The sequence below is a fragment of the Ceratotherium simum genome, chromosome 4 (assembly GCF_057802395.1).
Source record: "Ceratotherium simum simum isolate JZ-2026a chromosome 4, ASM5780239v1, whole genome shotgun sequence".
Classification (NCBI taxonomy): domain Eukaryota; kingdom Metazoa; phylum Chordata; class Mammalia; order Perissodactyla; family Rhinocerotidae; genus Ceratotherium; species Ceratotherium simum.
This window is the reverse complement of record NC_141903.1, coordinates 34,816,801-34,843,946: the sequence shown is the minus strand read 5'-3', so window position 1 is coordinate 34,843,946 and position 27,146 is coordinate 34,816,801. Positions and strand designations below refer to the sequence as shown.

The 27,146-nt window shown below is 46.1% G+C and overlaps 3 protein-coding genes across 8 annotated transcripts in view; all 3 read left to right on the top strand.

Annotated features, from left to right (window-relative positions):
• Window positions 1-609: 609 nt before the first annotated feature.
• Window positions 610-27,146, top strand: part of LOC101404335 (protocadherin gamma-C3) — a 145,117-nt gene continuing 118,580 nt past the window's right edge. Inside the window, exons 1-2 of one of the 6 annotated variants that reach the window (XR_015551939.1) lie at window positions 4,562-8,030; window positions 12,490-12,604. Coding sequence is in view for 5 of the 6 variants with exons in the window: in XM_087429649.1 (XP_087285775.1) it covers window positions 5,607-8,030 (2,424 nt within the window). In the remaining variant the exon portion in view is untranslated. Of the gene's footprint in view, window positions 3,197-4,561; window positions 8,031-8,541; window positions 12,605-22,621; window positions 25,642-27,146 lie in introns of those variants that run through there. The other 5 variants (XM_087429653.1, XM_087429649.1, XM_087429650.1 and 2 more) reach the window with 5 other exon arrangements.
• LOC106803179 (protocadherin gamma-A5-like) lies at window positions 13,582-18,383 on the top strand. The gene has a single exon (XM_014793856.2). It carries the CDS (start codon window positions 14,703-14,705, stop codon window positions 17,262-17,264), a length of 2,562 nt encoding a protein of 853 aa, XP_014649342.1. The 5' UTR covers window positions 13,582-14,702; the 3' UTR covers window positions 17,265-18,383.
• On the top strand, window positions 18,493-22,461 carry LOC106803513 (protocadherin gamma-B3-like). Its single transcript, XM_014795160.2, is given in 2 exon segments — window positions 18,493-21,536; window positions 21,539-22,461. Coding segments are annotated over 2 exon segments (2,139 nt in total). The 5' UTR covers window positions 18,493-20,014; the 3' UTR covers window positions 22,156-22,461.

Sequence of the window (27,146 nt, the reverse complement as noted above, 5' to 3'; positions counted from 1 at the left end):
TAAATTGGTCCCTTTAATAAAATATCAGGCTCTGCTGTTCTTGATGGGATTATCTATGTTTTAAAAAGATGAGCAATACATTAAAATAAATCTAGGACCTTGACTCACTCGTTTTTTACAGACTATATCTTTGAAAAGTATTGCTGAATTGATAAAGTACAATAGAGTTAAAATACTGAATAAGGGAAGTTATGGATTTACAGAAATGTAAGGATCATAGTCCACTACAATGTGGATAAAAAGTCAGTAACCTGTTTGGTTACATCCATGCTAGTCATGCCAGTGTTTATAAATACAGTGAAATCGTTGAAGATATTTTTGCCCCCAAAAGTGAAAAAATGGCTGTATGCCTTATGAAAAAATTTTAATGAAACAAGAAGAATGTAAAATGATGGCAACACTGATGAGATGATGAAAAACTAGAAAATACCAAATTTAAAGGGAAAATTTGAATATTTGGTTCTTTTCAACAAATAAAAAGACAAGGTACATAGATTCAAGAGCTTACATTTTAAATAGCTGGGCAATATGCAGTTTTCCCAGACAACCTCCGGGCGCCGCTGTTGACCAAAGGGAAGAAAAGGGCTCTCAGTTCTGCAGGAGCCTGGAGCAGAATGCTCTCCTGCTTTGTCCTGCGCATCGGCACGCGGACGCGGCGCTTGTGCACTCTCGAGTGCCTAATAAACAAGTCTTACCTTCAAATCACAAAAGTCCAGGGTGCATTGATTTTTTAAATATCCCAGAGACATCTTGAAAAGAAGTTTGCCAGAGAGTTCAAGAAATGCAAAGGAGCTCCAGAAAAGCTGAAACGATGAAAAATCAGGTACTGTTTCTCTTCCTGCTGTCTTTCTTGGGCGGAGGCATCTCCCAGCAGATCCAGTACGCGATTCCCGAGGAGCTGGCCAAGGGCTCGAGGGTGGGGAACCTCGCCAACGATCTGAGGCTCAGTGTCCAGGAATTTCTAGCTCGAAAACTGCGGGTTAGTGCAGAGGACTTTTTCAGCGTGAGTGCGGAGAGTGGGGATTTGTTAGTGAGCGGTAGGATAGATCGAGAGAAGATTTGCGGGAGGAAATCTGAGTGTGCGCTCGAATTTGAAATGGTCGCTGAAAACCCAATGAATGTTTTCCACGTGATTGTTGCAATCCAAGATATTAACGATAATGCACCACGTTTCATTGCAAAAGCCATTGACTTAGAAATCTGCGAGTCAGCCTTACCAGGGGTAAAATTCCCTCTGGATTCTGCACAAGATGCAGATGTGGAAAGTAACTCCCTGAAGATGTATACTATCAACCCCAATGAACACTTCTCTCTGTCAACAAAGGAAAGTCCTGATGGAAGTAAATACCCCGAATTGCTGCTGGAAAAACCTCTGGACAGAGAACAGCAGAGGTCCCACCAGTTAATCCTGACTGCCATGGACGGCGGGGACCCTCCTCTAAGCGGCACCACGCAGATCCGGATCCGGGTCACGGATGCCAATGATAATGCTCCAGTGTTCAGCCAGGACGCTTACAGAGTTAGCCTCCAAGAAAACGTGCCCCGGGGAACCTCCGTGCTGCGGGTGATGGCCACTGACCAGGACGAGGGCGTTAATGCAGAGGTCACCTATGCCTTCCTGAATGCCCCAACAAGTACCAGCCTCCTCTTCAATCTCAATCCAAATACTGGCGACGTCACAACCAATGGTACATTGGACTTTGAAGAGACAAGTAGATATATGTTGGGTATAGAAGCTAAGGATGGAGGAGTGCACACGGCACACTGTAATGTTCAGATTGATATTGTTGATGAGAATGACAATGCCCCAGAGGTGACCTTCATGTCCTTTTCTAACCAGATTCCCGAGGACTCAGACCTTGGAACCATAATAGCCCTCATTAAAGTGCAAGACCAGGATTCTGGGCAAAATGGTCTGGTGACGTGCTATATTCAGGAAGAAGTTCCCTTCAAATTAGAATCCACCTCCAAGAATTATTACAAGCTGGTGATTGACAGGGCTCTAGACCGGGAGCAGATGGCAGAGTACGATGTCACCATCACAGCCACAGACAAGGGCAAGCCATCCCTATCCTCCAGTACAAGCGTCACACTGCACATCGGCGACGTCAACGACAATGCTCCGGTTTTCCACCAGGCCTCCTACGTGGTCCACGTGGCGGAGAACAAGCCTGCCGGCGCCTCCATCGCTCAAGTCAGCGCCTCTGACCCCGACCTGGGACCCAACGGCCTCGTCTCTTACTCCATCGTGGCCAGCGACCTGGAGCCGCGGGCGCTGTCGTCCTACGTGTCGGTGAGCGCGCAGAGCGGAGTGGTGTTCGCGCAGCGCGCCTTCGACCACGAGCAGCTGCGCGCCTTCGAGCTGACGCTGCAGGCCCGCGACCAGGGCTCGCCCGCGCTCAGCGCCAACGTGAGCCTGCGCGTGTTGGTGGGCGACCGCAACGACAACGCGCCCAGGGTGCTGTACCCGGCGCTGGGGCCCGACGGCTCGGCGCTCTTCGACACGGTGCCGCGCGCCGCGCAGCCTGGCTACCTAGTCACCAAGGTGGTGGCGGTGGACGCCGACTCGGGACACAACGCCTGGCTGTCCTACCACGTGCTGCAGGCCAGCGAGCCAGGACTCTTCAGCCTGGGGCTGCGCACGGGCGAGGTGCGCACGGCGCGTGCTTTGGGCGACAGGGACGCGGCCCGTCAGCGCTTGCTGGTCGCCGTGCGGGATGGGGGGCAGCCACCCCTTTCGGCCACCGCCACGCTGTACCTGATTTTCGCTGACAGCCTCCAAAAGGCGCTGCCGGATCTCAGCGACCATCCTACACCCTCTGACCCCCAGGCTGAGCTGCAGTTTTACCTGGTGGTGGCCTTGGCCTTCATCTCAGTACTCTTCCTCCTCGCGGTGATTCTGGCAATCGCCCTGCGCCTGCGACACTCCTCCAGCCCCGCCGCCTGGGGCTGCTTTCAGCCTGGTCTCTGCTCCAAGTCTGGACCGAGGGTTCCCCTCAACTACAACGAAGGGACTTTGCCCTATTCCTACAATCTGTGTGTTGCCTCGCATTTAGCAAAGACCAAATTTAATTTTCCCAACCTGACACCGGAAATGGCTCCCCCTCGGGACCTCCTGTGTGAAGATCCTTCTGTGGATATATGTGCCAGCGGTGAAGACCCCCAAATCGCTAAAGACTCCTCTTTTTCCTCTCACGTGAGTTTCTGGAAACCTGCTTAAATTTTATGTATTGTGTTTTATTCTCAATCGTGCATAATTATTTTTGGTCGTTGTTCATTGTTCTAATGATGGTAGTGGGAGAGGAGATCTGTTGGAAGGGTGGAGATTCATTCCTTGATTGCTCAGTAGTCTTGGCAGTTACCTAATTACCACTTCTTAATCTGTTCTGTTGGCATTTCTGTATAGTAAGCAAATCTTGCTAAGGAGAGCTTTTTCTTGAATGTCACCTTTAGTAATAGCACTGCCCTTTCTTAGTTGATGCATGATACTATTTTTTTCCAGCTTTACTCATATTGACAATTCTTTCTGTGTAAGTTAAAGTTTATGTTGATCTTCATCAAATACATTCTACTTTGTTTATCTTTTTGCTGCAACGTGCTTGTGTGTGTGTGTGAGAGGAAGATTAGCCCTGAGCTAACATCTGTTACCAATCCTCCTCTTTTTGCTGAGGAAGATTGGCCCTGAGCTAACATCAGTGCCCATCTTCCTCTTTTGTATATATGGGACACCTGCCACAGCATGGCTTGATAATCAGTGCTAGGTCCGCACCCAGGATCCGAACCCACGAACCCCGGGGCCACCGAAGCAGAATGCTCGAACTTAATCACTACGCCACCTGCAGGCCCAGGTGCATTTTAAATATAGCCGTCCAATAATTGAGTCTCTTAGCACTTCTTTGCCTTATCACAAGTAGCAAAGACTGTCAGATTTTACGTTTGAATCACTAGTTAGTTTTGGGTCAATTTTATGCCCGCTCCATAATCTTATTCAAGAATAATTTTCTTAACTGTTCTTTAATAATTTATTTTTATATCCTTTCTACTTTGTCACTATTATAATAAGGAATGTAATGAACATTTTTGTATATAAAGCCTTTTCCATATTTCTTTTTCTTAATATAGGTTTCTGAGAAGTGAGTTAAATTTTTTCATGACATTTCATTTTACTTCCCAATCCACAGCAATTTGTGAGTCCTTTGAGGAGTGTGAAAAATACCCTTAATCTGCTCTCTGAAGTCTGAAGATTTAAAAACTCTGACTAGTTAATGGACTTTTGTGTCTAGTTAAAATTTATAAGTAATTTCTAGAAGCTAATTATTATGTGAACTGGCTAAAGAACTGGCTACTTGCTGCTTTCTTAAGTTTTCTCAGATTAGTGAATTACTCTAAGTATTTATGAATAAGAAAACCATGCAACATGCACTGCTAGTATATATGCAACTACTAAAATATTTCCTCTTACTGTTTATTTCTAAAATCAAAGCTAAAGTAAACTTATAAATGATAGTAAAATAATACTTTCAGTATGTGTCCTTATGTGAAAAAAGATCACTGAAATATTGTCTGCTTTTCAGAGTGCTTCAGTTTAACTTTTCTGTCTTTATTACTTATTTTTAAGATCAGAGTTGTTTACCCATTGTTTTAGGCTTTGCAGTTGCATTAGTGACTCGTTCATTAAACACTGAAAAACGATTTGACTGTATATTCTATGAAAGGTGCTGTTCTAAAGTTTGAGGACACACTGTGAACATGACAGTTACAGACATAGCTTGTGGCCTAGAATGTTCTATATACAAAATTAATGAGAAAATTCTCTTCCCAAACCTATTAACATATTTGCCAAGCCCATTTGCACAGGGTAGGGGGTTAAGACTAGCTTTTGAACAGTAGATATTTTCTTACAAGGGAATTGAAAAGTTACCCCAGATTCTAAAGGGTCAGCTCACGTGATGAGGAAACTTGTTTCTGCATGGGTTGGGACTAGAACCCAGACCTCCAACTCCCCGGACACTGTCTTCACCTATCTGTTCTTCCATTCTTCAAGTCTATCCTTGTTCCTGGGAGGGATAAATGTGTCCCTCACGCAATACACTGTACTGAGAATGGGCTATGAGAATAAATATGTAAAAACTTAAAAAGAGGTAGAAAAAATTCTTAGCAAAAAAAAAAAATCACCATATTTTCTCTGAAAAAATATATCACTTTATAAGGCTTATTGTACAGAAAGCTTTGGATCACTCCTAGATTTTCGTTGCAAATCAAACAACAAGAGTTTGAATTGCATTCTTTTGGGAGAAATAGGACACCGAAAAGAAATGGTGTACACAAGAGATACTTTATTTACCAAGAATAGATTGCAGTATCAGGTTAGGACTCTGAGTGTCGCTGTTCACCAATCGGGGAAAAAAAGACAACCAGGAATTCAATCCGAACCACAAGATTTCTGCATCAAAAAGCACTGGCCCTGAAAGCTTCAAACTGGACCCGCAAGAGCTCCAGCATCCAACGGTGAAAGCATATTATCTTGGACCCGGAAGATCCTGGGGCTCCTCAGGCCCCCACCGAGGGAACACCCCTTGCGCAAGCTATTCCGCAGCGGGGCTGTAATGGCGGCTCCTCCTTATCGCCCAGACTGCAGCCGACTGGTCTGGATCTGCATTCTTTTGGGGGCCCTGTGGGGAATAGGGGCCGAACAGATCCGCTACTCTGTGCCTGAGGAGCTGGAGAAAGGCTCTTTCGTGGGCAACATCGCCAAGGACCTGGGGTTGGACGCCCGGGAGCTGGCGGAGCGCGGGGTCCGCATCGTCTCCAGAGGTAGGACGCAGCTATTCGCTCTAAACTCGCAAAGCGGCAGTTTGGTCACTGCGGGCAGGATAGACCGGGAAGAGCTCTGTGACAGATCTCCAAAGTGTGTAGTAAACCTAGAGATTCTCCTAGAGGACAAAGTGAAGATTTTTGGAGTAGAAGTGGAAATACTCGATGTTAATGATAACGCGCCCAACTTTGGGACAGAGCAAAGGGAAATAAAAGTCGCTGAAAATGAAAATCCTGGGACAAGATTTCCTCTTCCAGAAGCTTTTGATCCGGATGTAGGGGTAAACTCCCTGCAGGGTTACCAGCTCAGCTCGAATATTCACTTCTCTCTGGACGTGCAAAGCGGAGCCGATGGAATTAAGTACCCCGAGCTGGTGCTGGAGCGCGCCCTGGACCGCGAGGAAGAGGCGCTTCACCACCTCGTTCTCACCGCCTTCGATGGAGGCGACCGGGTTCACTCTGGCACTGCTAGGGTTCACATCACACTTGTGGATACCAACGACAATGCCCCCGTATTCACTCAGCCCGAGTACCACGTGAGTGTTCGGGAGAACCTGCCAGTTGGTTCCCCGGTACTCACCGTAAAAGCCACTGATCCAGATGAAGGAGCCAATGGAGAAGTGACATATTCTTTCCGGAAAGTAAGAGATAAAGTATCCCAGCTATTCCAGTTGAATTCTCTGACTGGGGACATAACAATATTGGGGAATCTAGATTATGAGTACTCTGGATTCTATGATATAGATGTAGAAGCCCACGATGGGCCTGGTCTCCGAGCCAGAAGTAAGGTTCTGGTGACAGTTCTGGATGTAAATGACAATGCTCCAGAAGTGACAGTTACGTTTCTCACCAGCTCTATCCAAGAAACTTCTTCCCCAGGCACAGTAATTGCACTTTTCAATGTGCATGACAATGATTCAGGAGAGAATGGCATTGTCACATGTTCTATTCCAGGTAATCTGCCACTCAAGCTTGTAAAGACCTATGGAAATTATCATCAGTTGTTGACACACAGAACTCTAGATAGGGAAGAAGTCTCAGAATATAACATCACAGTAACTGCCACTGACCACGGAACTCCACCACTGTCTACAGAAACTCACATCTCACTGCAGGTGGCAGACATCAATGACAACCCACCTGCCTTCTCTCATGCTTCCTATTCTGCCTACATTCCTGAAAACAACCCCAGAGGTGCCTCCATTTTATCCATGACTGCCCAGGACCCTGACAGCGTTGAGAACGCCAGAGTCACTTACTCCCTAGCTGAGGACACGCTCCAGGGTGTGCCTCTCTCCACCTACGTCTCCATCAACTCTGACACTGGCGTCCTGTATGCGCTGTGCTCCTTCGACTATGAGCAGGTTAGAGATCTGCAGCTACTGGTGACAGCCAGTGACAGTGGGGATCCTCCACTCAGCAGCAACGTGTCTCTGAGCCTGTTCATTTTGGACCAGAATGACAACGCACCCGAAATCCTGTACCCCACCCTCCCCAATGATGGTTCCACCGGTGTGGAGCTGGCGCCCCGCTCTGCAGAGCCTGGCTACCTGGTGACCAAGGTGGTGGCAGTGGACAGAGACTCAGGTCAGAACTCCTGGCTGTCCTACCACCTGCTCAAGGCCAGCGAGCCAGGGCTCTTCACAGTGGGGCTGCACACAGGCGAGGTGCGCACTGCGCGGGCCCTGATGGACAGAGACGCGCTCAAGCAGAGCCTGGTGGTGGGTGTCCAGGACCATGGCCAGCGCCCTCTCTCAGCCACCCTCACGCTCACCGTGGCCGTGGCTGACAGCATCCCAGACATCCTGACCGACTTGGGCAGCCTCAAGCCTTCAGCCGATCCTGACGACTCAGACCTCACCCTGTACCTGGTGGTGGCGGTGGCTGTGGTCTCCTGTGTCTTCCTCGTCTTTGTCATCGTGCTGCTGGCACTCAGACTGCGGCGCTGGCACACTTCGCGCTGGTTGCAGGCTACTGGAGGCAGGTTGGCTGGCATGCCTGCCTCTCACTTCCTGGGTGTGGACAGGGTGCAGGCTTTCCTGCAGACCTATTCCCACGAGGTCTCCCTCACAGCTGACTCTCGGAAGAGCCACCTGGTCTTCCCCCAGCCCAACTACGCAGACACGCTCATCAGCCAGGAGAGCTGTGAGAAAAGCAAGCCTCTTCTGATAACTCAGGATTTACTTGAAACAAAAGGAGACCCCAATCTTCATCAGGTGAGTCAATCTTGCCACGCTGAAACATAGGCAGAGAGCTGTTTAATTGTCTCCAATTGTATAAGATACATAATATATCAAATAAAGTCACTTGTTTTTAGTGCTCTTGTTGCTTTAAAGGGGAGGGGCAGATGATCCTTCAATAATGATCAATAATAGCTACTGCACCTAAAATTATTTGTTTATTAGTTATCCTTTTTAATCTTCGTTCAGGTGTAGTTTCAGCAACAATTTCTTAATCTTTATACTTCTAATCACCTCTTTTCTTTAAATGCCATTTTCCTTTAGGCATTACTGAAAAGATAGATTAGAACTGTGAAATTGAAGGCAATTGTGTAAATTCATTTTAAAGTATTCTCTCTTATGAAGCTATTGTTGAATCTGGACTGAGTATTTTTAAATTTCTTCTTTTTACACCGTAACATACTTTGCTTGAAGTTTACTTGTCTTTCGTTGAAAGGGTGTTTTCCATTATAATTAAACAATGGCAATTTATAAATACTGGGGAAAATCTTTAACTTTTAGGTATAATTTTAACAGACTAGACCAGTCTGTTTCAAATATTTTGTTGTCGCAGTTTGTGAGAAGCACCAGCAGTGACTGTGTGTGATTTCTTCGGTGCGCTTCTGTGATTACCAACAATATTGCCCATTTTATTTCACTCATATTTAAGTAGGTTGGAGGAGTAATTTTAATAATTTCAAAAATAACCTATTATGGCTTCATTATGAGACCCTTCTCGATTTCTAAGGAAAATACAACTTTTAAAAATCTTTCTTTTTTCATCATGGGAGCCACTTATAAAGGTTGGGTAACTTGGATTCTGAAGTGATATGATTTATGCTACTTAGTAAGTAGGCCTCATCCTTGTTCCTGCAAATTACTCTCAGGTTGCTTTATCACTGTGTGGCTCTGAGGTGCTCTGAATATGGGGGAAATATTTTGTGTGCAAGGGACATGCAACACTTTTGTTCCTTGTCCCTTCACTTATTTCTGTGACTTAATTCAGAATTCATGAATGTCTAGGGCTACACAAATTAGTGACCTTTAGATACCTGGAAAGTGTAGCAATAGATTGTGGATAATGCCTCGATTCAACTTAAGAAGGAGAGTTTTAGTTTCTAAATGCTTTTGTCTTCATGGGAAACTGTGGTGCAAATACATAAACAAGAATGTGATCTGATACAGTTAGCTGCCATGGAGACAGTAACGAGGAAATAACAAATGAATACTGAGAGAAAAATCATATCTGAGGAGAAATTATTTAAAATTCTGAAGCCTTAAAATATAATTTGGAAATATCAATTAGCCTGAAACTGTGTTGAACATATTTGGATGGTGGCATTAGGAATACATTCCAGAATCAGAGTGAAACATATTTTAAATGCCTGGGAGAGCAATAGATAATTTATAACCTAATACCACATGGAAAATATATTTTTGTTTGAATGAGCACTGGGTTTCTTTTAGAAAATAATATTTCTGGTTAAATAAATTATTGTACAACCATATGATGGACTACTGCATGGCTATAAGGAATAAATGGGAAACCTCTTTAGGTACTGATATTAAATGATCTTCAAGATATAATAAGTAAAAAAAGCAAGATGCAGAACATGGTATATTGTATACTTCCATCTGTGTATAAAAGGGGGGGAACATTTATAAAAATCTGTTGCACTATACAAAATATATCTCTGGAATGATACACAAAAAATCTAACAATCATTTCTCCTGGGAGAGATGTGTTGTTGAAAGCAGAGAGGGAGAGCCTATAGAATATGCCATATCATCCTTTTGAATTTGGAATTGAATGAATGTATACCTATTGAAAAACAAATACCCTTTATAAATCCAAAAAAGAAAAGAGAAACAATAGTTCTTTGCAAAACATTTACAAGCCATTGGTGCAGTTTCACGGGAAAACCTCTGGGCGTCGCTGTAGGTCAAAAGAAGAGAAAAGATATCAGCGACGCGTTTGGGAGCCTCTTAGAGAGTAACTTCCTGCTCAAACCAACTACACAGAGGAGGCCAGTGCAGTTTCGGATACAAAAAACAAAAGCAAGAAAAGGGACCCTACCCCGGATTTTGCCATCCACCGAGGGCTTATTCCTCCTCCCGGCCAAAGAGCCATCAGTGGAGGGAGACACAGGATGAGGCTGAGCGCAGAGAGGAGCAGCCCGGCGCGGTGGCGGCAGGTATTGTTGCCCTTCCTACTGTCTTTGTTCCGCGGGGCTCTCCCAGACCAAATCCGCTATTCAATTCCTGAGGAGCTGGCCAAGAACTCGGTGGTAGGAAACCTCGCCAAGGATCTGGGGCTCGGTGTCCGGGACTTGCCAGCACGGAAGCTACGGGTTAGCGCGGAGAAGGAATATTTCACTGTAAACCCTGAGAGCGGGGACTTACTTGTGAGTGACAGAATAGACCGAGAGCAGATTTGCGGGAAGAAGCCTCTGTGTATTCTGGGTTTCGATACTGTCGCTGAAAACCCACTAAATATTTTCCATGTAGCAGTAATAGTGCAGGATATAAATGACAACACTCCACTATTCAAACAGAGAAAAATTGATTTAAAAATTGGAGAATCCACTAAGCCAGGTAAAACATTTCCAGTAGACCCGGCCCTGGATTCCGATGTTGGTCCTAATTCACTGCAAAGATACCACCTTAATGACAATGAGTACTTTGATCTCTCAGAGAAACAGACTCCAGATGGAGGTAAATATCCTGAGTTGCTTCTGAAACATTCTCTGGACAGAGAAGAGCAGAATTTCCATCAGTTAGTCCTCACAGCTGTGGACGGTGGGGACCCACCGCAAAGCGGCACCACCCAGATCCAAATCCAAGTCACCGACGCCAACGATAACCCCCCGGTGTTCAGCCAGGACGTGTACAGGGTCAGCCTGCAGGAGGGCGTGCCCCCAGGCTTCTCCGTGCTTCGAGTGACGGCCACCGACCAGGACGAGGGTGTCAACGCGGAGATCACCTACTCCTTTCATAATGTGGACGAACAAGTGGAACAATTTTTTAACTTAGATAAAAAAACTGGAGAAATCACGACAAAGGATGGTTTTGATTTCGAAATTGCTAATAGTTATACTCTCGGTATAGAAGCAAAAGATCCTGGCGATCTAGCAGCCCATTGCAGTATCCAAGTCGAAATTCTCGATGAGAATGATTGTGCACCTGAAGTGATTGTGACTTCAGTATTTACTCCCCTACCAGAGAATTCACCACCAGGAACAGTGATCGCCTTGATAAAAACAAGAGACAGAGACTCTGGAGAAAAGGGAGAAGTTTACTGCCGCATCTTGGGAAAGGCCGAGTTCATACTGAAATCTTACTCGAAGAACTATTACAAGCTAGTGACAGATGGGGCCCTGGACCGGGAGGAGATCCCGGAATACAACGTCACTATAATGGCCACCGACAGAGGTAGGCCGCCCCTCTCCTCTAGTATAAGCGTCACTCTGCACATCGCAGATGTCAACGACAACGCCCCGGTTTTCCATCAGGCCTCCTACGTGGTCCATGTGGCGGAGAACAACCCTGCCGGCGCCTCCATCGCTCAAGTCAGCGCCTCCGACCCCGACCTGGGACCCAACGGCCGCGTCTCCTACTCCATCGTGGCCAGCGACCTGGAGCCGCGGGCGCTGTCGTCCTACGTGTCGGTGAGCGCGCAGAGCGGCGTGGTGTTCGCGCAGCGCGCCTTCGACCACGAGCAGCTGCGCGCCTTCGAGCTGACGCTGCAGGCCCGCGACCAGGGCTCGCCCGCGCTCAGCGCCAACGTGAGCCTGCGCGTGTTGGTGGGCGACCGCAACGACAACGCGCCCAGGGTGCTGTACCCGGCGCTGGGGCCCGACGGCTCGGCGCTCTTCGACACGGTGCCGCGCGCCGCGCAGCCTGGCTACCTGGTCACCAAGGTGGTGGCGGTGGACGCCGACTCGGGACACAACGCCTGGCTGTCCTACCACGTGCTGCAGGCCAGCGAGGCCGGGCTCTTCAGCCTGGGGCTGCGCACGGGCGAGGTGCGCACGGCGCGTGCTTTGGGCGACAGGGACTCGGCGAGACAGCGCCTGCTGGTCGCTGTGCGTGACGGGGGACAGCCGCCTCTTTCGGCCACCGCCACGCTGCACCTGGTTTTCGCTGATAGTCTACAAGAGGTCCTGCCTGACCTCAGTGACCGCCCCGCGCCCTCTGACCCTCAGGCTGAGCTGCAGTTTTACCTGGTGGTGGCCTTGGCCTTGATCTCTGTGCTCTTCTTCCTGGCGGTGATGCTGGCCATCGCCCTGCGCCTGCGACGCTCATCTAGCCCCGCTGCCTGGGGCTGCTTTCAGCCTGGTCTGAGTTCCAAGTCTGGACCAGGGGTTCCCCCCAATCACAGTGAGGGAACATTGCCCTATTCCTACAATCTATGTCTTGCCTCACAGTCAGCTAAGACAGAGTTTAATTTTCTCAGTGTGACCCCAGAAGTGGCTCCCCCTCGGGATCTCCTCTGCGAAGATGCCCTTTGGGTACCGAGTACAAATCATGGAGATGCTGGTGTCCCATTTGCCTCAGATACTATTTTAAAGGTGAGTTTAATTTAATTATTTTCACTTTGGGTTTTAATGTTTCTTTACAGTTCACTTAACTGAGGTAGGAGTCTCCATTTCATATTTTGTTGCCTTGTGGGTCCAATTAGGCAGTTTTCTGCCATGATCATCTTAATCTTATATAACTAAATTGTTGACATAGGTTTTCTATCTGATGTGTGAGATTTACTTGTTCATAATTACAAGGCTTTCCTACATGAGATGCTTCTTTTTCTTCCTCATCTTTATCTTCCTTCCCTATGAAGGTTTTATTACTATTGGGACCTTAAGCTGTTCCTTTTACCTTCAAGGTCTTTATTACTCAAATTTTAGTTTTACTTTCTCTTATAATTATGGTACTTCAGAGTAAAGAGAGCTCCTCATCTTACTAGTTTGGGGAAACTGGAAACCAAAGAAAGGAAAACTTACCTAATGTCATGGCTTGTCAACAGCAGAGCATGGGTAGGACTGACTTGAACACCAGCACTCTAGATGTCTTTACAAGCTAAGTATCTTGGGATCCCAGATCTACTTTTAAAAGATGGTCAAAGTTTGAGATCCTTATTGTGTGTCTGCTATTAAGAGTGCATTTACTAGGGGCTGGCCCGGTGGCGTAGCGGTTAAGGGCGAGTGCTCTGCTGCGGTGGCCTGGGGCTGGGATCCTGGTCGCGCACTGATGCACTGCTTGTCAAGCAATGCTGTGCCATATAAAGTGGAGGAAGATGGGCACCGATGTTAGCCCAGGGCCAATCTTCCTCAGCAAAAAGAGAAGGGTTGGTGACAGACGTTAGCTCAGGGCTAATCTTCCTCACACACAAAAAAAACGAGTGCATTTAATAAATGGGTTAAATCTGTCTTTCATGCATAGTAACAAATTGCTCTTGTGAAAATTGTACATTGAGAAAAATTTTGGAACCTACATTCACGTTATTTACTTAAAATATTATCTTTTGAATTTTTTAATTATAGATCTAGAATATCTTCATTTTCTTCATTTTTCTATGAAGGTGTCGTTGAGTAAAAATTGTTTCTCTCATTTAATGGACTCTCTGAAGTGTCCATTTTTTTCAGTCATGAGGTTTTTCTTTTTCTGCTACCATATAAAAGTGACAACATTAAATATCTGTCTCACCATGGAAAGGCCACTCTCTGCCTTCTAGCTGGCAAGTATCTGGACATGTTTTTCTGCATGGGTGATGAACTAAAGCCCTTTCCTGCACAGTCACTGTACTGATTTTCCCCAAAAGTCTGTCACTGTAAAGCGTTTAACTCCAACTTAGACATGGTAATAGGAAAATATAAATAATGCATAATTAACCCAATTCAGACTCTCAGTCTGATATAATTTAGCTGCCATATTCTTAGTGTGAAAATCTTGAAACTTTCTCAAAGACCTCACAAGTAACAAAATGGCCCCCTTATTTTTTCTGCATATGACAGCTAATACAATTTGCATGAATCAGTAGGCCTTATTGCAAAGGTGTACTAAGAGCTAGGTTTGTTTCCTTGGTATTCTTATGTACACATAAGCATGTTTTCATAAATATATCCTATTAAAAAGATGAAATCTTAAAACCTACAAAAGTAAGAATTCCAATGTCCTAAATTAATGGACTCAATATAGGTAAGAGGCAAATAAAGGACATAGACTCAACAGCACCTTAAATAAAACTTTTCTGAAGAAGTAAAAAAGAATCTAATATATTGATCTCAGGAGTTTGTGGAAGTCTTCTGCTATTTCACAATTAAATATTAAATATAAACAATGTCTCCAGTAATAGATTAAAGATACAGCAAAATTGTTAGAAATAAAATATAATTAAACATTTATGAATAAACATAAAAAAGGGTGTAGCAACTGGTTAGGACTCTGAGCGTCGCTGTTCACCAAAGTGGAAAAGAAGCTACTGCTGATGCACGGGACTCTCTACTCCTTCCGCGCTAAACACACAGACCAGACAAGCTTCTGGGAAAATCCACCCATCCGCGGGGCCCCTCTCCCATTTCAACCAGGGAATGTGTTCCCCTTGGCTTTAAAGAAATAAGCAAACAGCAGGCTGGAACCAGGACTAAGAGAAAACTGGTCAGAGAGAAGGCAATGGCGGATCCACTGAGGGGTTGGGGCTGCAGAGAGCTGCTCCTGCTCTTCATGCTCCTGGGGACTCTGTTGGGAGCCGGGGCCGGGCAGATCCGTTACCCAGTGCCAGAGGAGCTGGACAAAGGCTCTTTCGTGGGCAACATCGCCAAGGATCTCGGGCTGGAGCCCCGCGAGTTGGCGGAGCGCGGAGTCCGCATCGTCTCCAGAGGAAAGACGAAGCTTTTCGCTCTGAACCCTGGAAGCGGCAGCTTGGTCACCGCGGACAGGATAGACCGGGAGGAGCTCTGCGGTCAGAGCGCGCGGTGTCTGGTGAGTTTTAACATCTTGGTTGAGAATAAAATGAAAATTTATGAAGTAGAAGTAGAAATAATCGATATTAATGATAACTTCCCGCGTTTCCGGGATGAGGAAGTAAAAGTAAAAGTTAATGAAAATGCGGCTGCGGGAACGCGGTTAGGGCTTCCCTTCGCTCGAGATGCGGATGTGGGTGTGAACTCCCTGCAGAGTTATCAGCTCAGCTCCAATATGCACTTCTCTCTGGAGGAGAAAAGCGGAACTGATGGACAAAAATACCCGGAGCTGGTACTGGAACGGCCTTTGGACCGCGAGAAAGTGGCTGTTCACGACCTCCTCCTCACAGCTTTAGACGGCGGAGACCCGGTGCTCTCTGCAACTACGCACATCCGCGTGATGGTCCTCGACGCAAACGATAACGCTCCCCTGTTCACTCAATCCGAGTACAGAGTGAGTGTTCCAGAGAACATACCTGTGGGCACTCGGCTGCTCACACTAACCGCCACGGATCCAGATGAGGGAATAAACGGGAAATTGACGTACTCTTTTCGCAATGAAGACGACAAAATTTCAGAGACTTTCCAACTTAATTCCAACCTGGGTGAAATCTCAACTGTGCAATCCCTGGATTATGAAGAATTCAGATTCTATGTCATGGAGGTGGTAGCTCAGGATGGAGGTGCTCTTCTTGCCAGCGCTAAGGTGCTGGTCACAGTACAGGACGTGAATGACAATGTCCCTGAAGTGATCCTCACCTCTCTCACCAGTTCCGTCTCTGAAGACTGTCTTCCTGGAACCGTAATTGCGCTGTTTAGCCTACACGATGGCGATTCTGGAGAGAATGGCGAGATTGCATGTTCTATTCCCAGGAACTTGCCCTTTAAATTGAAAAAGTCGGTTGGTAATTACTATCACTTATTGACAACGAGATCCCTGGACAGAGAAGAGATCTCAGATTATAACATCACAGTAACTGTCATTGACCATGGAAACCCACCACTGTCTACAGAAAACCACATCTCCCTCAAAGTGGCAGACATCAATGACAACCCTCCCATCTTCCCTCACACCTCATACTCCACCTACATCCCAGAAAACAACCCCAGAGGTGTCTCTATCTTCTCTGTAACCGCCCATGACCCCGACAGTGGCAACAATGCCCAGATCACTTACTCTCTGGCCAAGGACACGTTTCAAGAAATGCCTCTATCCTCTTATGTCTCCATCAACTCTGACACTGGTGTCCTGTATGCACTGGGCTCTTTCGACTATGAACAGGTTAGGGACCTGCAGCTATGGGTGATAGCCAGTGACAGTGGAGACCCTCCACTCAGCAGCAACGTGTCGCTGAGCATATTTGTGCTAGACCAGAATGACAATGCACCCGAGATCCTGTACCCCACCCTCCCCACCGATGGTTCCACAGGTGTCGAGCTGGCACCCCGCTCTGCAGAGCCTGGCTACCTGGTGACCAAGGTGGTGGCAGTGGACAGAGACTCAGGCCAGAATGCCTGGTTGTCCTACCGCCTGCTCAAGGCCAGTGAGACAGGGCTCTTCACAGTGGGGCTGCACACCGGTGAGGTGCGCACTGCGCGGGCCCTGCTGGACAGAGACGCGCTCAAACAGAACCTGGTGGTGGCTGTCCAGGACCATGGCCAGCCCCCTCTCTCGGCCACCGTCACACTTACTGTGGCTGTGGCTCACAGCATCCCAGATATCCTGGCTGACCTGGGTAGCCTGGAGCCCTCAGCTGACCCTGATGACTCCAGCCTCACCCTGTACCTGGTGGTGGCGGTGGCTGCAGTCTCCTGTGTCTTCCTTGCCTTTGTCATCGTGCTGCTGGCACTCAGACTGGGGCGCTGGCACAGGTCGCGACTGCTCCAGGCTTCAAGAGGAGGATTGATGGGAGCGCCGGCCTCTCACTTTGTGGGTGTGGACGGGGTGCAGGCTTTCCTGCAGACCTATTCCCACGAGGTCTCCCTCACCGTGGACTCAGACTCACGGAAGAGCCACCTGATCTTCCCCCAGCCCAACTATGCAGACATGCTTGTCAGCCAAGAGAGCTGTGAGAAAAGTGAGCCTCTTCTGATATCTGAGAAGATAAATGTAAACGAAGAAGAACTAGGAGTTGTTCAGGTGGGTTTTTTTTTTTCAGTAGGGATACTTGGAGCTTTTTCTTCATTTGTTTCCTCAATCATTTTTCTGCCACATTCAAAATCAATTAATTATGTAAATAGTGAATCATTATTTGCTTCATTTAGAGATTAACTTGATTTAATATGATAATCGATGCTTTCTCTGTTTTCAAATTATGTTTTGGGTTTAATGTCTTCTATTTTCAATACGTGGATATTTTAGAAAATCTAGCTGTTATCCATAGACTTAAGTGAAACAAGTACTTTAAAAGAAAGTGGTTAAACATAATCACTTTACTCAAAGACTTTCTTATACTAGAAAAGTTACTATGTTAATAGAAGAGTTGTTTGATTAGTCCAAATCATTAGATGTGATGTTCTCTTTTGAATATTTGCCTAAACGCCAATGGCAAATATGTTTTGGAAAGAATGTTGTGCAGCATTGATATTTTAGTATACCTGCTATTTGCACTAGGAAATAATTTACAGTATTTGCATAAATCAGTGGAATAATACAGAAAACTTCTACATGATAAATGTCAGAAAAACACATTAAGCTTATAGTGATGATAATGTCTGTGACATTCTGAAATCTGGAAAGTTTGGGTTGAACCATGTAATTATTGGACATGAGTATTTGTTGAGAGAAGAAATCAGTGAGAAGGAGCCTTGGAATTGTGGTTTATTCTGTGATGCAATTAAAAATCTCCAAAGAATTAAATACTGCTACATTCATTAAATACAAATATGCCATACACCTGGCATCTTCTGTTTACAGGTAGCCCCTTCACTTTTCAGAATCAATATTTCCCTAAATGCTTGCATTTTTGCAAGTGTAGGCACAATTATGCTTTATTACAAGAGTCTAAGATTTGCAATTGGAAAATCAACTCAACTTAAAAGCGGTTTGAAATTTTAAAATTCATTTCTCAGGGACGTGCTTATCTTAAATTAATAGATTTTTCTTAATGAAATGCTGGTCTATGGGTCTCAAATTTCATGAGTATGTGTTGTGTAATGGAAGAACTACTCTATTCATTTTTGGCATCTAATTTGATGAAGATGATTTTCAGATGCTTCTTTTAAAAAGATTTTTTCAATTTTGTACCTTCAACAACTTGCACATCAGCTGCAAAGTATGAATAAATGGGGGAGGGCCAGCCCCATGGCTTAGCGGTTAGGTTCGCACGCTCCGCTGCTGGCAGCCCGGGTTCAGATCCCGGGCGCACACCGACGCACCGCTTCTCCGACCATGCTGGGGCCGCGTCCCACATGCAGCAACTGGAAGGATGTGCAGCTATGACATACAGCTATCTACTGGGGCTTTGGGGAAAATAAATAAATATTTTTTAAAAAAATTTGTTTATGAAGAGTTCTAGTTTGGAAATGGAATTAAAGCTCTAAGACACCTATCAGAAACATGGAAATTGGCATGCTTATTGACAAGGGAAGAGTGTCAGTAACAAAGAGTTGGGATGATAAGGTAGTAACCTGGAGACCAAGGAAAAGTGGACACAGAGATTGCTTTCTTTGCAATATATAGTTATAAGGACTCATACTTCACCCCCCAAATCAAAATAACTCACCACTGTTAAGCTACTTGAGAAGAAATAGTACAATTAAAGACGATGGTAATGTAGTGTGGAAAATAAAATTAGTGGAATAATTTTTTAGTCATAGTCACTCAATTAAAAGTAGACACTTGGAAACTAAGGAGAAGAGAGTCTTGCTTCTTACCATACTTCTATTTTATAAGGACAACCAGTCTCCTTGCTACCTATCAATTATTTTTGGGAGAAGATGATAAAGATAAGAGAAGAAAGTTAAACATACAATAAAACTAAAAGCTATGAGATTTATAAGTTTGAAGAAAAGGAAATAGAGTGGAATAACAATGCATATCAAGGTGATATTTGAAGAATTTTCTTATCACTTTCTGCCACCACAAACACTATCTTTCATTTGTATCATTTTCTATATATATTTTATTTAGTCCTCAATTCTACTAAGGTATGCAGGAAAGATGTCATTATGACCATTTTATGAAAATGGAAACTACAAGGCCTACCATGTCAAGAAACATCTTCAGCAAGGTACTTCTGCACTTTGACGAGTAAAAATGACTTGATTTGGATGGATAAAGTTCAAGTTCAAAGAAATGACAGCCAGAAAGAAGATATAGTAAGTATTTAAAATGTTAAAATACTTGTAAAATTGGAAGAATGAGTATTTATATCAGGACACAGTAGAATTGTGTTCTAGCCAGCTCCGTATTTGGAGCTATTTAGTGCCCACTACTGCAGTTCTGCAGCCGAGGCGCGGGGTGCCGCTGTTGGCTAGTGCTAGCCAAGCATCAGCTCCTCCCGACGCAAAGGACTCCCCAGCAGACCGCGGAATTCGGAGAACTGTGCACTCTCTCTCCGGCTTTCTGCTGCGGAGAAATCTGTCAGAGAATCTGCCCTGCAAGACAAATCAAGGAGTCGCTCCTGCTCAGAGAATTCTTGGGATCATTTAGCGATCGTAGCTCTTTGGAATCAGAAAGGCAAAGGCGCAGAGAGCGGGATGGGAAACCGCTTGGGAGTGAGGGGCCCAGCTAGGCGGAAGCGAATGTCATTTCTCTTCCTGCTGTCTTTGTTCTGCCGGGCGCTCTCGGAGCAAATCCGCTACACTATTCCGGAGGAGCTGGCCAGGGGCTCGGTGGTGGGGAACCTCGCCAATGATCTGGGGCTTGGCGTACGAGATTTGCCTACTGGGAACCTGCGGGTTAGTGCAGAGAAGAAATTCTTTACAGTGAGCACCGAGAATGGGGACTGACTTGTGAGCGATCGTATAGACCGAGAGCAGATTTGTGGCAAGAAGTCGACATGTGTTCTGGAATTCGAAATGGTCTCTGAAAAGCCTTTGAACTTTTTTCATATAACTGTGGAGATTCAGGATGTAAACGACAACCCACCGACCTTTAGCAGAAATATGACTGAGCTGGAAATCAGTGAACTAGCCATAACTGGAGCCACGTTTGCCCTGGAATCCGCACAAGATTCAGATGTAGGTGTCAATTCCCTGCAGCAGTACTACCTCAGCCCCGACCCGCACTTCTCTTTGATCCAGAAGGAGAACCCAGACGGCAGTAGGTACCCAGAACTGGTAGTGAAGACTCCCCTGGACAGGGAAGAGCAGTCCTGCCACCACCTGGTCCTCACGGCTGTGGATGGGGGCAAGCCAGCCAGAAGCTGTACTACCCAGATCAGGGTAATTGTGGCAGATGCAAATGATAACCCCCCCGTGTTCACCCAGGACATGTACAGGGTCAGTGTTCCAGAGAACTTGCCAGTGGGCTCCTCTGTGCTAAGAGTGATGGCCACTGACTCTGATGAGGGCGTCAATGCAGAGATCACTTACACTTTCATCAACATTGGTAAGACAGTGAGACAACTGTTCAAGCTGGGCAATAAAACAGGGGAACTCACCACTAACAGAGAACTGGACTTTGAAGAGAGAGAGAGCTACACAATTGGCGTGGAGGCAAAGGATGGTGGCCGTCACACTGCACATTGTAAAATACAAATATATATTTTGGATGAAAACGACAATGCTCCTGAGATAACCCTGGATTCTGAATCTAAACATATACAAGAAGATGCTGAGCCGGGGACTGTTGTTGCCCTGATCAAAACACATGATTTAGATTCTGGATTTAATGGGGAAATCCTATGCCAACTAAACGGAAAGTTCCCATTTAAAATAGTTCAAGACAAAAAAAATACATACAAGTTGGTGACAGATGGAGGCCTAGATCGAGAGAAGATTCCAGAGTATAATGTCACCATCACAGCCACGGACTGGGGCAAGCCTCCCCTCTCCTCCAACAGAAGTGTCACCTTGAACATCGCTGATGTCAACGACAACGTGCCAGTTTTCCACCAGGCCCCTTATGTGGTCCACGTGGCAGAAAATAACCCGGCCGGAGCTTCTATCGTCCAAGTCAGCGCCTCAGATCCTGACTTGGGACCCAACGGCCGCGTCTCCTACTCCATCGTGGCCAGCGACCTGGAGCCGAGGGCGCTGTCGTCCTACGTGTCGGCGACCGCGCAGAGCGGAGTGGTGTTCGCGCAGCGCGCCTTCGACCACGAGCAGCTGCCCGCCTTCGAGCTGACTCTGCAGGCCCGCGACCAGGGCTCGCCTGCGCTCAGCGCCAACGTGAGCCTGCGCGTGTTGGTGGGCGACCGCAACGACAACGCGCCCAGGGTGCTGTACCCGGCGCTGGGGCCCGACGGCTCGGCGCTCTTCGACACGGTGCCGCGCGCCGCGCAGCCTGGCTACCTGGTCACCAAGGTGGTGGCGGTGGACGCCGACTCGGGACACAACGCCTGGCTGTCGTATCACGTGCTGCAGGCCAGCGAGCCGGGCTCTTCAGCCTGGGGCTGCGCACGGGCGAGGTGCGCACGGCGCGTGCATTGGGCGACCGGGACTCGGCGAGACAGCGCCTGCTGGTCGCTGTGCGTGACGGGGGACAGCCGTCTCTTTCCGCCACCGCCACGCTGCACCTGGTTTTCGCTGATAGTCTACAAGAGGTCCTGCCAGATCTCAGCGACCAACCCGTGCCCTCTGACCCCCAGGCTGAGCTGCAGTTTTATCTGGTGGTGGCCTTGGCCTTGATCTCCATGCTCTTCCTCCTGGCAGTGGTTCTGGCAGTCGCCCTGAGCCTGCGACGCTCCTTTAGCCCCAACTCCTGGAGTTGCTTTCAGACTGTTGTCTGCTCCAAGACTAAACCCGGGATTCTCCCCAACTTTAGCCAAGGGACTTTGCCCTATTGCTACAATCTATGTGCTGCCTCACACTCCTCTAAGACTGAGATTAAATTTCTCAATATAAAGCCTGAAAATGCTCCAACACAAGATCTTCTATGTAATGAAACCTCCTGGTTTGAAAGTACCATTAACGACAATCCCCAAATGACTTCTAATTCAGTTAATTTGCAACAGGTGAGTTACTTCAAAACCCTTTCCTCCCATAAGTATAAGTAGGTTTCAATTCATTATTTTAGAGGTAAAAAGGATACAGGCTAAATATGCCCTGATTTTATTGTTTTTTATTGATTTTTCTAGGTGTAGAGTGGAGGGGTGTTAGAAATTCTTTGTTCGCTTACCTGTGTTGCAATTGTTCTTTCATAGCAAGTTGCCTTGTGATACTCTTGAAATTTTTGTTAATCCTAAAAACAATATATCCTGAAACATTTTTAATACATTAGATCTCACACTCTCATTGTGAGGCATATTATCTATGTATAGTTAAACACAAATCTAGACAATTAAGTGGTTTACTTAATTTCCATGCAGTCAATCCTAAAGTATTATATATAATATAAATATAAAAATATTTTTTCATTGTAGCCTATATATTTTCAATTCCTTTGCATGTTTTTCAAAGTATACACAAATACTGGCTAAATTATGGCAGTGTTTAATCTATTTGTTAATAAAAATATCATCTAAAAATGGCAACATTTGTAACTGGCACTAGGTGGACTGGTTCAAATATGTGTGTGGTTGTTGGTGCCCTTATTGAAAACAGGACAAATATAAATGATGGTGAAGTGTGATAATTCAAGATTTAGAGAAAAGTGTAATATTATTTCTGTTATCCATGGCCCTAAGAGATATTGTCACAGAAATGAGTGGTAAATTTCAGGGAACATATAAAATTATTCAAAACAGGCTCTTTTATTCTTCCAAATGCTTCTCATTCTTGGAGAGAGACATATTATGAGTGTTATCTATACAGATTTAGCAGAAATAAGATCCTATGTATGATAGTTTCACAAAACGGTGCAATATTAAGTTAGGACTCTAAGCGTCGCTGTTCACTAACCCGGGTAAGGAAAGCAGTGAGAACTCGAGTTATATCCTCCAAGCACAAAGCAGACCAGACAGGAAAGCTCTCCAGCTGCGCAGATATTCTGACCTAAAATGCTTCGCATCTGATCTCTGCTTGTTTATGGACCTTGACTTCTAATTCTGAGAAGCCCAAAAGTAATGCGAACTTGTTCCCCCTACTGAGAATCCAGGTAAGTCAGTAACGAGCCAGTAATGGCGGCTCTGCACTGGCGCCAGCACCGCCGCGGGTTAGTCGTGCTTTTCCTGCTCCTGGGGACGCTGTGGGGGGCCCGGGCCGGACCGATCCGTTACTCTATTCCTGAGGAGCTGGACAAAGGCTCCTTCGTGGGCAACATTGCCAAGGATCTCGGGCTGAGGCCCCAGGAGCTGGCGGAGCGCGGAGTCCGCATCGTCTCCAGAGGTAGGACGCAGCTTTTCGCTCTGAACCCGCGAAGCGGCAGCTTGGTCACTGTGGGCAGGATAGACCGGGAGGAGCTCTGCGCTCAGAGCGCGCGGTGTCTGGTGAGTTTTAACATCCTCGTTGAGGACAAACTGAATCTTTATCCCATAGAAGTGGAAATAATGGACATTAATGACAATACACCCCGATTCTTAAGGGAAGAATTGGAAGTGAAAATTTCCGAAAACGCACCCCCATCCTCTCGTTTTCCACTAATGGAGGTCTATGACCCGGATGTGGGAATGAACTCTCTTCAGGGCTTCAAGCTCAGCGAGAATAGTCACTTCTCAGTGAACGTGCTGAGCGAAGCCATTGGGCCCAGATACCCGGAGCTGGTGCTGGAGCGCGTCCTGGATCGGGAAGAAGAGGCCATTCACCGCCTGGTCCTTACTGCCATGGATGGCGGTGACCCTGTCCGCTCAGGCGTGGCGCGAATTCTGGTAACTGTCCTAGATGCGAATGACAATGCTCCGGTGTTTACGCAGCCTATCTACCGTGTGAGTGTTCCTGAAAATCTGCCTGTAGGTTCGCCAGTGTTGTCGGTAAATGCCACCGACCAGGATGAAGGAGTCCACGCGGAAGTAACATATTCCTTCGTGAGGATAACAGCAAAGATCGCCAAGATTTTCTGCTTGAATGTTTTGACTGGAGAAATATCAACTTCTGCAAATCTAGACTATGAGGACTCGAGCTTTTATGAGCTGGATATTGAAGCCCGGGATCGGCCAGGTCTACAAGACAGAGCGAAAGTCTTAATAACTATCTTGGATGTGAATGATAATGTACCAGAAGTGGTAGTAACGTCTGGAAGCAGATCAATTGCTGAAAGTATGCCTCCAGGAACAGTAGTTGCTCTTTTTCAAGTATATGATAGAGATTCCGGACTGAATGGCCTGGTAACGTGTTCCATCTCGAGAAATCTGCCATTTGAACTGGAAAAATCAGTAGACAATTATTATCGATTAGTGACCAATAGAATTCTAGATCGAGAACAAGTATCTTTGTACAACATCACTGTGACAGCCACAGACAAAGGAATGCCGCCTCTGTCTACAGAAACACTCATCTCCCTAAATGTGGCAGACACCAACGACAACCCGCCTGCCTTTCCCCACTCCTCCTACTCTGTCTACGTCCCTGAGAACAACCCTAGAGGCGCCTCCATCTTCTCCGTGACTGCACACGACCCCGACAGCCACGAGAATGCACGGGTCACCTACTCCCTGCCTGAAGACATCATCCAGGGGGCGCCTCTATCCTCCTATGTTTCCATCAACTCTGACACTGGCGTGCTGTATGCATTGCACTCCTTCGACTATGAACAGTTGCGTGATTTGCAATTGAGGGTGACCGCGTGTGACAGCGGGGACCCACCCGTCTGCAGCAACGTGTCACTGAGCATATTCGTGCTGGACCAGAATGACAACCCACCAGAGATCCTGTATCCCTCACTCCCCACTGACGGTTCCACTGGCGTTGAGCTGGCCCCCCGTTCTGCAGAGCCTGGCTACCTGGTGACCAAAGTGGTGGCAGTGGACAGAGACTCAGGCCAGAATGCCTGGCTGTCCTACCGCCTGCTCAAGGCCAGCGAGCCAGGGCTTTTCAAGGTGGGGCTGCACACGGGCGAGGTGCGCACTGCGCGGGCTCTGCTGGACAGAGACACACTCAAGCAGAGCCTGGTGGTGGTGGTTCAGGACCATGGCCAGCCCCCTCTCTCGGCCACCGTCACACTCACGGTGGCCGTGGCTGACAGCATCCCAGACATCTTGGCTGACCTGGGCAGCCTGGAGGTCCAGCCCAACTCTGACGCCTCAGACTTCACGCTGTACTTGGTGGTGGCGGTGGCTGTGGTCTCCTGTGTCTTCCTCGCCTTTGTCATCGTGCTGCTGGCACTCAGACTGCGGCACTGGCACATGTCGCGCCTGCTCCAGGCTTCAGGAGGTGGGTTGGCAGGCCTGCCCACCTCTCACTTTGTGGGTGTGGACGGGGTGCAGGCTTTCCTGCAGACCTATTCCCACGAGGTCTCCCTCACCACGGACTCTCGGAAGAGCCACCTGATCTTCCCCCAGCCCAACTACGCAGACACGCTCATCAGCCACGAGAGCTGTGACAAAAGCGAGCCTCTTTTGATTCAGCAAGATTCAGGTTTTTGTAAAGAGGAAAACTCCCTTGTTCAGGTGAGGTTTCATGCTTTTATTGGTTTTATTCGGACAGGAAAATTTAAAGTTCTCTTTGATCAATGCTTTCTCAGTCTTTTTCAGTGAATCATATAATTTTGAGAAGGTTTTTCTTTTATATCAATAGAACTTTATTAAAGCTTAGTTTTCTCAAATTTCATGAAAAAAAATGTTGATAATGTATGCCCTAGATTTTCTTTACTTTTCTCCTCTTGACAAGCTCTTTGTGCCTTGGGTGACATACATCTCATTTCTTAGGTTTTTTGTTTTTTCTATTATGTGACATTTCTGAAATTCTTTCTTTTTCTAATGTGGAAAAAAAAACCTGAATTGCAGCCTCTGTTAAAAAAGATCAAGATCTTATTATTTTCCCCAATGTTAATTACTAGCAAGTGTTTTCTAAAATGGTGGAGATCTTTGAGAGAGATTTCCCCCATTCTTACTTAGGAATCATAAATTACTTTTATGAAAGATAAGAGTAATTGATGTTTGTACCAGGGAAGACAGGATATTTGGTGTTAGAAGACCTGAATAATATTCCTGGAATTATCTGGTATTCATGTCGAGCCAGTCACAATATCTATAGTCTTCAAATTTAAATTTAAATTAAAAAGACTTGTCTTGGGCCAGCCCCCGTGGCCTAGTGGTTAAGTTCAGCACACTCTGCTTCGATGGCCTGGGTTCAGTTCCCAGGTGCAGACCTTCACCACTCGTCTGTCAGTGGCCATGCTATGGTGATGGCTCACGTACATAATAGAGGAAGATTGGCAGTGGATGTTAGCTCAGGGTGAATCTTCTTCAAACAAAAGAAGGAAAAAAAAGAATTATCTACCTCGCACTAATTCTGGGAAAATAAAATAAAATAATTTTATAAAAATTTTTTCAAACTATAAAGCAGTATAGTGAACAAGTATTTGTTGACATAACCATTAATTATGTTATAATTATTGGATTGTTAACAAATAAATGTAAGCATATTTAACCCAGATGAAATAAGGTTTCTGTCATGTAGGAACTCTATTCCAATATTTATGAAAAGAGGTTTGTCATTTAGAAGAATGATTAGCCAAATTCATCCTGGCCCAAAAGTGTGAATGAAACTATGGCTTGGTGAGTAGAAAAAAGCAAAGTTTTGAGTTGTCAAAGTTGTTCCAACAGAAAATGGATTCCTAAGGAGGTAGGAGATTCTATTATTGGCACTCTTTGAAAGTAAGTTGATGGCCCTGGAATACAGAGGATAATATAATGTGATGAGTTGTTGAACTACATGGTAGCCAAGGTCTTTCCCAATCCTGAGCTGGAGAATTCTATGACCTGATAATACAATGGATTGGCTACTTGTGCATCTAAATTTAGTGTGCACGTGTAAAATAAACAATTGAGAAGATATCTTGAAAATGAATGAGAACCTCCTCTGTAACCTGAAATGGTGAGTCTTCATAAAGATAATATTGAGTTGATGTCTTTACATTAGCATCTAAGGGTAATACATGTTTTTCTAAATC

What these genes read in the sequence shown, in the direction of transcription:
- LOC106803179 (XM_014793856.2), top strand. Translation starts at nt 14,703, where the DNA reads ATGGCGGATCCACTGAGGGGTTGGGGCTGCAGAGAGCTGCTCCTGCTC.